The sequence below is a fragment of the Marmota marmota genome, unplaced genomic scaffold (assembly GCF_001458135.2).
Source record: "Marmota marmota marmota unplaced genomic scaffold, marMar, whole genome shotgun sequence".
NCBI classification, from domain to species: domain Eukaryota; kingdom Metazoa; phylum Chordata; class Mammalia; order Rodentia; family Sciuridae; genus Marmota; species Marmota marmota.
Window position 1 is genome coordinate 30,842,856 of NW_026000108.1, and position 12,910 is coordinate 30,855,765.

General features: G+C 34.1%; 1 protein-coding gene across 3 annotated transcripts in view; it reads left to right on the forward strand.

Moving 5' to 3' along the window:
• Ube2k (ubiquitin conjugating enzyme E2 K) overlaps positions 1 to 12,910 on the forward strand; it is a 73,673-nt gene that overhangs the window by 35,475 nt on the left and 25,288 nt on the right. Inside the window, exons 1-3 of one of the 3 annotated variants that reach the window (XM_048784356.1) lie at positions 1,787 to 1,870; positions 5,415 to 5,520; positions 6,512 to 6,570. In XM_048784356.1, the coding sequence (XP_048640313.1) occupies positions 5,430 to 5,520; positions 6,512 to 6,570 (150 nt within the window). In that variant the 5' untranslated portion in view covers positions 1,787 to 1,870; positions 5,415 to 5,429. Of the gene's footprint in view, positions 1 to 1,776; positions 1,871 to 5,414; positions 5,521 to 6,511; positions 6,571 to 12,910 lie in introns of those variants that run through there. The other 2 variants (XM_015482050.2, XM_015482049.2) reach the window with 2 other exon arrangements.

The following is a 12,910-nucleotide window of genomic DNA, read 5'->3' on the forward strand; positions in this document are numbered from 1 at the left end:
TGTTTTTTTTCTAAGGTGAAAAAAAGATCTATTTTTTTCCCCTCTAAATTATTGTTTGGGTGCTGTGGATACATAAAATGATAGAGGTATAAAAATTAATAATTATTCAATATTTTACTAAACAGAATTGGGATAGTTCTAGAAAGCAGATTTTCTAATCTTTGTTTACCTCCTTTATTTGTCCCCAAAACTTTAGTCTAATTACATTCGTTAGTATACTAACATTTTAGGGTATTTCTTTTTAGAGGAGATTAGAGGAAGCTAGAGGTCTTTTAAAGTAAAGTAAAAGATCTGATTGCTCTGATTTTCCTTAAAAGTTTTAGGGGTAAAAATGAAAATCTATAGTTAATACTTGTGGCTTCTTAAATTGGTCAGTAAAGTTGGATGCCTTCAGTTTTCATCACATTGTTTATTCTTGTACATACCAGACAAAGTATTTTTACTTTTGCTAAAATGTACATTTCTTTCTCTGCCACAACACCATGAATGGTAATGATTTTCTGGGGCACAGGAAGAAATTTCTCTTTTGTGCATATTTATAATTCAATTTCACTTTTTGGATAAAAACATTTTCAGAAAAATATGAAATACTTTGAAACATAACAAAGGTTATGAAATAAACCAATACTAATTAGAACATTTTAAAAATACATTAAAGTAATTCTGGTAATTCTGTGTTATTAGAAGAGAGTCATGAAGCCGGGCGTAGTGGTGCACGCCTGTAATCCCAGCCATTTGGGAGGCTGAGACAGGAGAATTGCAAGTTTGAGGCCAGCCTCAGCAACTTGGCAAGACGCTGTCTCAAAATTAAAAAGAGAAGGGGGATTTATCTCAGTGGGAAAGTATCCCTGGATTAAATTCCTAGCACCCTCCTCATATATATATTTTCAAGAAGTCATGAAATTTTAGAAATTTGGATTTTAAGTTATACATTGTTTCTGTACTAAAAATATTTAGTATAGAAAAAGTGAAACTGGGGTGTGTGTGTGTGTGTGTGTGTGTGTGTGTGTGTGTGTGGTGAAAGAAGCTGAGGACCTTAAAGCAGATATTCTTAACACTGTTCCATCCAGTAAGCAAGTTTTAAAAAGATGGTTCCAAAACAGAAAAATTTACTCTTGAAATCTTAGGCAAGACTTTGTTATAAAAGTAGATGTATTATGTCTGTTAAGTAAAAATAAGGAATTTAACAAAACAAAATACATATTTTGTATATGTATTTTGTTTTGTTAAATTTGTATTTTAGGTTTAAATTGAGAGAAGGGAAGGACTTTATATATTAGGAATGTGAAATAAAACCAGTAAGATATTAGGATAAAAGCATAAGTGGAGGTACCATTTATAGGCAGGTAGGTACTTGGGAATATTAATGTGAATTCCATTGAGTAGAACCGAAGTTCCCTGAAGGTTCAAAATCTTAACTACATTTAATTACAGATGAATAGGTTTATCACTTTGGACTTGACATATGTGGAGTTAGCAAATATAAATAAGTTGTCTGCTATTTTTCTCTAATAACTTTCCCATAAAGTCAACAAGCCATTTGTTCTATTGTTCAAAGTGGTGTTATTTCATTAAGAATATTGAAGTTAATATTTCTTACTTTCTTTGTTTTAAATACTCTTAAACTGGCTAATTAAGTCCTAGAAAAGGACAGTTTATTTTTCTAGAGTAGATAAATCTATGAAAGAGGGGCTTTAAGTTTTTTATAGGTAATATTTTAAAATAGGCCTTTTCCTTGTTGACATAACTAACATTTATTTTCTGTTTATTTTTAAGACGAGCAAAAATCAAATTAAAGTAGATCTTGTAGATGAGAATTTTACAGAATTAAGAGGAGAAATAGCAGGACCTCCAGACACACCATATGAAGGCAAGTACTTTTTTCTGTATCAAAATATCGTGCGTATTAGAACTTGTCTGAAACATTAAATCAGAATTAATTTTGAGCATCTATAAACTACATAGAAGGTAACTACATTTGGCTTAGTATATACAGCAATTTTTAAAATGATAAATTTAGACACTTAATCCAGACTGACTTTTCTTACTGAATTTTAGTTAATTTTTTCTTTCCCCAAAAGAGATTTAGCACAGCTAAGTTACAGGTTGTGCAGGTTAGAATTTTTAAAACGTAATAGAATGTTAAGCCTCTTTCTTATATAGTCTGTAGACTCTCAAGTTACCCTTCATATGGTATTTATAACAAACCTTGCCTTAAATTTCTGACTAACTTTGTTTTTGCTTTTTAAAGCTCCTCTCCCATTTGTCATATGGCATTTCATTCACTCATATATCTTCATACTGGTTGTAGTTCATGTATTTAATTTTCTTATTTAGGAAAGTTTTGAGTGATCATTTTTAGATTTATAGAAAAAAAAGTAGATAGCTTTACTTAGTTTTATGTTCACAAATTAAGTCTGTAGCTCCTTTACTGTAGACCACAGAATTTGAGGGTAAGATATATAGAGAGAAGCTTTAGCATTTTAATTTCTCATTAGGCAAATCTTCATGAATGAATATTATAAATTTGGATTAAGCAGCATAACCATGGTTCTTGGAATCTAGGTATTCAGATATTTGTTTAGTAGAAAGCATGTAACAATATGTGGTAGCTCTTTAGAAGCATTACATGTATGCATACTCATATGTTTGGTTCTTAACAAATCTTATGAGGTAAGTAGAGTTATCACTTTTTCATAGATAAAGAAACTTAAGCTCAGATAAGTTAATTAACTTATCTAAGATTTGATATGAAGAAGAGGCACAGCTGGGATTTGAGGCTTAATAGCCTTTTACGTCAAAGTTATACTTTTAATAACTTGCTACTTTGGAGTGAATCAGGATTGATATTGGAAGGGGTAATTATGATTATTCTGAATATGGTGGTTCTATAATTCGGTATTGAATAGTAACCCCCCAAATTGAGAAAAGTCTAATATTCTTGAATATTTTTGTCCTTATTCAAAAATTTAAAGACTCTAGTATGTAATTAGCATACTATCTTTTTGAGGGGTGGGTGTGATACTGGTGATTGAACTCTGGAGTGCTTTACCAGTGAGCTATATCCTGAGATTGATTGATTGATCAATTTGGGGGTTAGGTTTTTGCTAAGTTGCCAAGGCTGGTCTCTGATTTGGAATCCTCCTGCCTCAGCCTCCTGAGTTGCTGTGATTACAGGCATGTGTCACTGAACACTGCTTATTTAGTCCTTTTGATAGTAAACATAGAAGAGACCTTTAGTTATATCTTACAAAAAATTAAGTGCTTGTCTTAATTGCAAATGCTCGGTTATACCTGCTGCTTCTTGAAGGCAGGCATAATAGTTCTTGAATTATTTTTTTAGATTGTATAGATGTTTTATTTTTTTACTTATACTGGGAATTTAACCCAGAATCACTTTATCACAGCTGTATTCTATTCCTTTTTATTTTTTATTTTGAGAAGACAGGGTCTTGCTAAGTTGTAGAGGCTAGCCTCAAACTTGGAATCTCCTGCTCATCCTCCTGAGTTGCTGGAATGATGGGCATGTGCCACCACTCCTGACTAAATGTTCTTTTTGGGATTTGTTTTGTTTTGTTTTTTGAAGGCAGTAAGGCAACAGTATTATTCTAGAGTTCTTCCAGCAAATTTTTGTAACAGACAAGATACTTCCTGAGCTTAGTTGTTAGATGAGAAAAATTTCTTACCTTCTTAGCAACTCTTAATAGGTAAGTGATTTTTAAAAAAAAAATATATAATATTTTTTAGTTTTAGGTGGACACAATATCTTTATTTTACATTTATGTGGTGATGAGGATCGAACCCAGTGCCTCATGCATGTTACGCGAGTGCTCTACCATGGAGCCACAATCGCAGTCCCAGTGATTTTTTTTTTTTAATTGGATAAAGCACATTTTTTTGTATTTCTTTTTAGTTAGAAATGTTTGGTAACTAAGTATTTAATCCTGCTTCTGCTTTTAAATAAAACAGTCTTTTGATAAGATTAAGATTAATATGTTTTTTGGATATTTGAGTTATACTATCTCATTCTGTTCTTTTTGTCATAAGTATTGAGAGTATTGAGATGATCATTTTATTTAGTAAAAGTACCATACAAGGACATAAATTAGAAACTTTCTTTGAAATGTAAGAAAAATGTTTAAATAATGTTTCTTGCAGGGTTCTTACTTTTTTTGGGGGGGCTTTTTATTTTTCTTTTTTCTTCTTTTGGTGTTACTGGGGAATCCAACCTATTGATGCTTTACTACTGTGCAAAAACCCCAGCCCCTTTTATTTTTTATTTTGAGATACAGTCTCACTAAGAGTTAGAGGCTGACCTCGAACATGCAATCCTCCTGTCTCATCCTTCCGAGTTGGCAGGATTATAGGTGTGCCCCACTGTGCCTGGCTAGTTGTTTGGTTTTTATTTGATGATGGGCATTGAACCCAGGGCCTCTCACATGCCAGGCAAGTGCTCTGTCACTGAGCTACACCCCCAGCCTCTTTGTGTTTTTTAATTTTGGTTTAAATTAAAAAGCAAAAGCAGAAGTTTACATGTAGAATGTTAGACATGTTTTTAATCTATTAGGTAATGAGGAAGTCATTTTATATAGTATTTTAAAATAATCAGATTGAGAAGTAGAATACCCATTGAAAAGTTGCTGTGATGTGTGTTTATTAAACTCAGTTTTCTTCTTTTGACTAATAAAATAACTCAGTGGTAAAAGAACAATTTACTTTCTTCCTAAAAGTTCTTTTTAGTTTCTAGATTATTGTTGATTGGCCAAAAATTCTCATCCCTTTTCAACCACAACCATTTTTTAAAAATTAATTTAAAATTTAATTTATGAATTTTTAATGTTAAAAGCTCTTCTTAAAGCAGGGAGTAGTAGCTTATATCTTCTGTAGGCCCAGCTACTTGGGAAGCTGAGGCAGGAGGATTGCTTGAGGCCCAGGGGTTCAAGGCTAGTCTGGGCAATTAAAAGAGATCCTGTATTGTGGAGGCGGGGGCTATTCTTCAGGAGGTAACTATTTAAAATGAATGCTGTTTTTCTTTTTATGCCTATGTGTTTTCCTGCACTGAGGATTAAACACCCAGGGTTTTATGCATGCTAGGCAAGTGTTCTGCATCCATGATCTCCCTTCTAACCCCTCCCCCTGCCTTTTCCTTTTTTTTCTTCTGAGAATGGGTTTCAGTATGTTGGCCCAGGCTGGCCTTAAATTTGTTGTCCTCCTATCTCACTCTCCCAACTAGCTGGGATTACATCTGGTATATACAGTGTGTTTTGTAAAAAATTCCCTTATATGTATCAACCTGATTAAATATAATCTGTGACATTTTTGGTCAATGATGGACTATGGATTTGAACAGTTGTCTGTTAAAATTACATTGCCTAGTGACATTGTAACTGTCCTGGTATATTCTTTTTGCACAGTGATGAGATCACCTAATGATGCTTCTCAGAACACATCCTGTTGTTAAACGACACATGAATGGTATTATGGTTAATGCTGTAGTGATTATATATTATAATTTTTCAGGTAATAATGCAAGACAGAACATACTCTTAATCTTTTAGGCAGAAGGCCGAGAAACATATAACAACATGTAACATGGAGTAGAAATAAAAATATCTCTGGGCTTGAACACTGCTCATAAGAGATTGTTTTGGACATTCAAGAAATAATAACTTTGTATAAAGGATGGTAATCTGAAATTTAATCAGGAAAAATAAATAGATTTGTAGTAGAAAAAAGAGCCTATTGTAATGTTCAAGTCAAATTTAATCATGTATATTTGATTTGAAGCTAGTATTTATAATTCTGAAAGTTATTTCAGTATTCACAAAATTTTCTATTACACTTCTGTTACCTGTCCCCCCCCCCTCTTTTTTTCTTTTCATTTCTTTATTCTTTACTGCTATCATATGTTTTGTGATTCAGGCATCTGGTTCTATTCATGTATTTAATAGATGGGACTCTATTGAAAAGAATTCTAAGAGAAGAATTGGAACTCAAAAGTGCTTAAGGAAAAGGGTACCGAGTGAAATGCCCTTTTCCCCAGATCCAAAATAATCCATTTATAACAATGGAGGAGGTGTGAATGTGAGAGAATGTAGGAAATAACTGGGGAAAGTTTCCTGCTTGACTTTTTTTTTTTTTTTTTTATTTTTTATTTTATTTTTTTTAGTNTTATTAGTGACTCTTTTGTTGACTAGAGGCAACAAAATGAAATGGAAGTTAATTGTTTTCATGAAATATTTGGTATTGGGTTGTCTGGATTTAATTTATTCATGTATGTCTAGTCCTATTCCTCACTGATAAACGAATTGCTGATATGAAAATGGGTCTTATGGATGCTTTAAAATAAGTATTAAATAAAAAACTGGTGCTTTTGATGATTTCCTTTTTGGGTTTCCACTTTAAAATTAATTTGCAGTTGAATATAAAATAATAAATGTTTTTAAAAGTTTTGTTAGTATACTTGGTTTACATATTTGAGTTGAACAGCATTGTTTTCCCAATTTTTTAGGAGGAAGATATCAACTAGAGATAAAAATACCAGAAACATATCCATTCAATCCCCCTAAGGTATAGTAAACCTATTTTTATGCATGAACTTTTGAAATTTTTTTATACTTGGCTCTACTAATGTATGTTTTAGTGCTTATTAAAGTTACCACTGTATGAGTTGTTTGCTGTGTTTAAGATTTCAGGCCATGGCAAGTGGCTTGCTTCTGAAATTAGAATAAAAAGCAGGCTTAATCAAAAGCAGCCAGTAGTGGCTTTACATTGGAATAGAGTGTGCATCTGATAATGACTCAGATACTGGGTCTGCAAAAACTTGCAGTGTTCCCTGATTTAGAGAGAGGTTCTTACTTTGCTCAAAGAAGAAAGTGTTTTAGGGAATAATGTATTCTTCATTCTTTCAGTAATTATTTGAATATTATGTACCAAGGAATATAGCAATAAGGCTTGCACTTCTGCTTTCATGGAGCTCACATTCTATGAGAAGTAATCAGCAAATAATTGCAAAACCATTTTGACTGTGAAGTGGAAATGATCTTACCTTACCCTATGGTCATGTATAACAAGAGGTAGCCTGAGCTGGTGTTTTTTTTTTTTTTAAACTGAACCTCTTCCTTCATGTTTTTACTTTTGCCACTATCACAACTTTTAATTTAGCCATTCAACTTAGGTACTTACTTCCCTATTTTGCCTGTTATTAATCCCTTCCATCTTTGCTATTTCTAATCTTCCTAAATATAGTTTAGGTTATCCTTCTTTTCGTTCTCTGTTAATAAAAGTCTAAACTCCTTATCTTGGCATTTAAAGTCTCCTACAGCCTAACCCCAGTTTTCTTTTCTACCCTTATCTTCTACATCTCCACCCACAACATGGTCTTGTTTTCCAACCTAGATTATTGGCTCTTTGTGAATGATATTTATTCTTTCATGTTTTTTCTCTAATTTTTGCTTGAATCTTTTGTCCTTATTTGAAATTCTGGCTTTTTTAAAAGATGAGGGTGAAGTGCCACTTTTCTCCATTAAGCCTGTCAGATATTTCCCATTAGCATTTTATAGGATTTATATAGTACTTGCATAAATTTTTGTATTATTTTGGACATGTATCTTTGACTTACTTTTATTTGCTCTTGAGTCAAGGACTGAGTTTTACACCTACATATTATCTTTGGCTCCTCATAATATAGTACCCTTTAATATATTATAGCAGTTCTCAGAACTTTGTGGAATTCATACTCTCAAACTATTAGTTGTTCCAACTTAAGAATAAACATGGTGGGGCTGGGGTTGTGGCTCAGTGGCAGAGTGCTTGCCTAGCATATTTGAGGCACTAGGTTTGATTCTTAGCACCCATATGAATAAATAAAACAAAGATCCATCTACAACTTAAAAAAAAAAAAAAAAAAGAATAAACATGGTAATGGGAAGGGTGAATTTAGAACAGCTACCAGAATGGGATATCTCTGTTGCTTGATATACATTTATTTTTTGACATGCTCCCTCCCCTTTTTTTTTAATTGTGGCAAAATGTTCATGGCATAAAATTTGCCATTTTAACTATTTTTAGGTGTGTTGGTTTTTTTGTTTTGTATTGTATTGGTACTTGGGATTGAGTCCAGGGGCACGTTACCCTTTACCACTGAGCTATACCTCCAAGGTTTTTTGTTTTTTTTTTAATATTTATTTTTTAGGTGTAGATGGACACAAAACAATGCCTTTATTTTTATGTGGTGCTGAGGCTCGAACCCAGGTCTTGCCGGTGAGTGCTAGGCGAGTGCTAGGCGAGTGCTGTACCGCTGAGCCACAATCCCAGACCCTGGTTCTTTTTTTTTTTTTTTTTTTTTTTTAAGATTTTATTTTATTTTTTTAGTTGTAGTTGGACACATACCTTTATTTTATTCACTTATTTTTATGTGATGTTGAGGCTTGAACCCGGGGCATCTCACGTGTTGGGTGAGCACTCTGTCCCTGAACCACAACCCAGCTACCACCACCCCACCGACCCCCGCCCGTTCTTTTTTTTGGACATGGGGACAAAATGAAAAAGTTACTGAAGGTCTTGTTAAGTTGCTGAGGTAAATTTAGTATCCTCCTGTCTCAGTCTCCTTAGTCACCGGGATACGAGGATTATAGGTGTGCCTCACTGCATCTAACTTTTAGATGTATTGCTCAGCAGCATTAAATATATTTTTGTGCAGTTGTCATCACCATTCATTTCCAGAACTTTTTTGTGTTTTTGTAGTACTGAGGATCGAACCTATAGCCTTGAACATGCTGGGTAAATGCTCTACCACTGAACTACATTCCTAGCTGTTTTCAAATTTATGCTTTGAGACAGAGTTTCACTAAGTTGCCCAGTCTGTCCTTGAACTTGTGGTCCTCCTGCCTCAGCCTCCCAGTATCTGGGATTATAGGTAGCCTCTTGAGAAATTCAGATATAGGCTACAGGTGTGTGCTACCCATTCCTGGATTTTAATTCATTCGTTTTAAAAAACAGAAATAAGATGGAAGAAAGAAAAGTGCTGTAGATGGACTGCTCTCAACCATTATACTTAAAATGACAGGTAAAACTGTCACTTATGGTCTGGGTCAGTGGTAAAGTGCTAGCCTATCATGAGTGAGGCCCTGGATTTGATTCTCAGCACCACATAAAAATAAATAAAGGCATTCTGTCCACCTACAAGTACAAAAATAAATAAATAAAGGTTAAATTGTTTAAAAAAATCACTGGACTCTCCTTCCATGATCCTGGGAAGAACGAGTAAGGACACAATCTCTGAAAGTATGAGTGTGGTTCTTCCAAAACAGTCAGTCAACAGTTAGTTGAACAGTAAGGGTTCAATCTTACCTTGATTTCACTGGCTTTATGATTTTAGGCAAGTTATCTAATTTCTATGTACTTCAGTTTCTCATTTGTTTTAAAATCCTCTCCTGGGATTATAAAAATGAAAGGAGTTAACACATGTAAAGTACTTTTCAGTAATTCTATAAAACATGTTTTCCCATCTTAGTATCTTTCAAATGAGAATCCATATTTCAGTGGATTAGCATATCATCATTTAATTGGAAGAAATTTTTGTCTTCCGTGAAGGCACTTAAAGTAATGTTTTCTTGAATAATTGATGTTGCCTGAGATTTAGTAAAATCGAATACTTAGAAAAGTGCATTTCGCAGAGCAGATACTTGGTAAATATTAGCTAGAATTAGCCAGTAAGTCACAACTAGTTATTATTTCTTTATTGCTTTGCTGGGGATTGAATGTAGGGTCTTGCACATGTGAGGGAAGTGCTGTACCACTGAGCTGCATCCCTAGCCTCATAACTGTTCATATAATAAAGAATGGCTTGGTGCAGTGGCACATGCCTGTAATCCCAACAGCTCAGGAGGCTGAGGCAGGATGATCACAAGTTCAAAGCCAGCCTTAGCAACTTAATGAGGACTTAACCAACTTAGCAAGACCCTGTCTCAAAATAAAATAATTAAATAAAAAAATAATTAATTAAAAAAGTCTCAGTGGTTGAGCACTTCTGGGTTCAATCCCTAATACCGAAAAAAAAAAAAAAAACAAACAAACATAAAGAATGAAGGGTTGATAAATGCTCCAGCATGGATGAACCTTGAAAACCTGCTAAATGAAAGAAACAGACACCAGATTCTCTACATTATGATATCATTTAATGAAATATCAGAAAAGGCAAATCATTATGGACAAAAAGTAGATTGGTAGTTTTTAGAAATGGGGTGGGTTAGAGAGTAATGAATAGTGTAGGCTGATAGTTACAGGATTTCTTTTTCTTTTTTTTTTTTTTCTTGGTACCAGAGATTGAACTCAGGGGCACTTAACCACTGAGCCACATCCCCAGCCCTTTTTTATTTTATTAGAGACATGGCATGAATATGCCATATTTTAGAGACAGGGTCTAACTAAGTTGCTAAGGGCTTCTCCATTGCTGAGGCTGTCTTTGAGCTCGTGATCCTCCTGCCTCTGCCTCCGCCTCCAGATACTCTGCCAGACATGCACCACTGTGCCGGCTAGGATTTCTTTTTGAGGTGATAAAATTTTCAAAAATTAGACTCTTATTGATGGCTAGACAACTTGGAATATACTAAGAATTATGACATTTTGTACTTTTCTTTCTTTTCTTCCTTCCACCCCTCCCCTCCCCCCTTGGTGATTGGTCTCAGGGCCTCGTAAATAATAGACCAGTGCTCTACCATTGAGCTATACCCCTGGCTTAGTGAAATTGTGCACTTTAGGTGGGTCAATTATGTCTCAATAAAGGTGTTTCTTTAGGGTCTGTACTAACTCCAAAGTAATTGCATAGTTCTGGCTCTGTTTTAGCACTTTGAGATAGGACCTTCCCTCTTGATCTGCAGTTTTCCTTTTTTTCAGTTATTCATGGTCAATCAGGATCTGAAAACATTAAATGGAAAATTTCAGAAATAAATATTTCCTCAGTTTTAAATTGTTTATTATAATAAATTGGTTTTCTTTAGCTATTCTTAAGTAAATTAAGCTTTATCATAAGTATGTATGTATAGGAATAAAACCCAGCATATATAGGGTTTAATACTGTCTGTAGTGTGGGGCATACATTGGTAATCTTGGCACCTATTCCTCATGGATAAGGTGAGTATTACTATATTGTGCAGCTAAGATTTGAGAAGATATTAAAAACTTTCGCTTATTTATCTTTTTTTTCTGGGTGGGACTAGTAATGGGGTTTTAACCTTGGGCACTCTACCAATGAGTGACATCACAGCAGTCCTTTGTATTTTTTATTTTGAGACATGGTCTTGCTAAATTTCAGAGGCTGGCCTTGGATTTGGGATCCTCCTGCCTCAGCCTTTCCAGGCTCTAGGATTATAGGTGTAACAACCATACCAATCTTGTTTATTTTAATATGCACATAGCATATTTTCTGTTTATTATTCTCCAATAAATCCTTGACCAGAAGAGCAAAAGTTTACTGCCAGATAGAGAAGATATGTCTTGGAATTATCTGAAAATAGTGAAGGAATTCGATTAATTGTTTGTATACAACCAAGGTTTTCTCAATTGTACTATATGTAATTAATGAGAAAAACCATTAAATTTTACAGTTATCTCAGTGATTTGTTCTTTTATTAGAAACTAGGTGTGGATTTTCTTTTTCCTTGGTTTTATAAGCATACTTTTATATGTGAAATGGAGTATTAAATACTAATGTTGGTAATATTTAACGAGCATTTCCTTCCATGCATGTATGTTGAAAATAAGTATTTTATTTTGTATAACAAGTGAATTAAAACTGGTTTAATAATATAATATCCTTCAGTTTCAATCTTGAAACCGGAAATTCCTGATGGAAATGAACTCTGGTCCCGTAAGAAGTAGGAACTGAAATGTTTGTGGAACTGAAGAGTGTGTGAAATGTAGGTTGTGTTCCATAGGAAGAGAAATGATGATTAGCTGGTATAGATAATTGAGAATAGTCTCGATTTTATTATCTTCTGTGCACATGGTGTTCAGATGTGGTTTTTATATTGTTTTGTTTTTGTGGTCTTTGCATGCTCCCTAAAGCTAATGAGTATTCCAAAGCTCCAGATAGTTTGAAAATTAGTTTCATATGGGAAAATAAGGAGACATGAATTGCTATTAGAAAATATCCTAGTACTATAAACTGTTCCTTAACCTGTTTTGTAATCAAAGGCAATTTTGACTCAAATAGGTCATGATAGGTGTCATTGTACTATTACTTATACTACAGCCCAGCCAAGTTCTTTTGGTTCTGTGCTTTTCTTAATATAGGTCAGGAATGGTAGGACTATGGTCATAAGTGGTGGTATACATGGGTATAAGCCGGATATTCAACAATAGGACAGTATTCAAGGATGCATGGGGTACTAATTCGTAACATTAAGGCCTGAGAAAGGAAGAGGAAGAATTGAAAAAACCTAAGAAGGGAGATAGTTAATGGTGAAGAACAGTAAGGGGAAAAAAGTTAAGGGCTAAAGAGCATTATATTATACAAAAAATGCTTATGTATGTACTGGTGGATAATGGTGTGTACTCTGATTTCTTTCTTTGTTTGCGCCTTTCTGCCTCTGGGAATCAAATCTACAGGCATCACCATGCAAGTACTCTACCAATGAGCTACAACCCCAGCCATGGGAGAATGATTTCTTTCTGAAATTCGAAATTATTTGTTTTGAACTGTAGATAGTACAGCAATATAAAAAGTAGCTTAATAATTACCTTAGTCCTGATATTTGCTTGATTCTGCATGTGCATCTTCAGAGAATTATATATAGGAAACTCTTCTTTAATAAGCAAGATGAGCATGACAGTGTATCCTAGTAATACCAGCTCCTTGGGTGACTGAGGAAGGAGGATTGCAAGTTCAAGGCCACCTTGGGCAACTCAG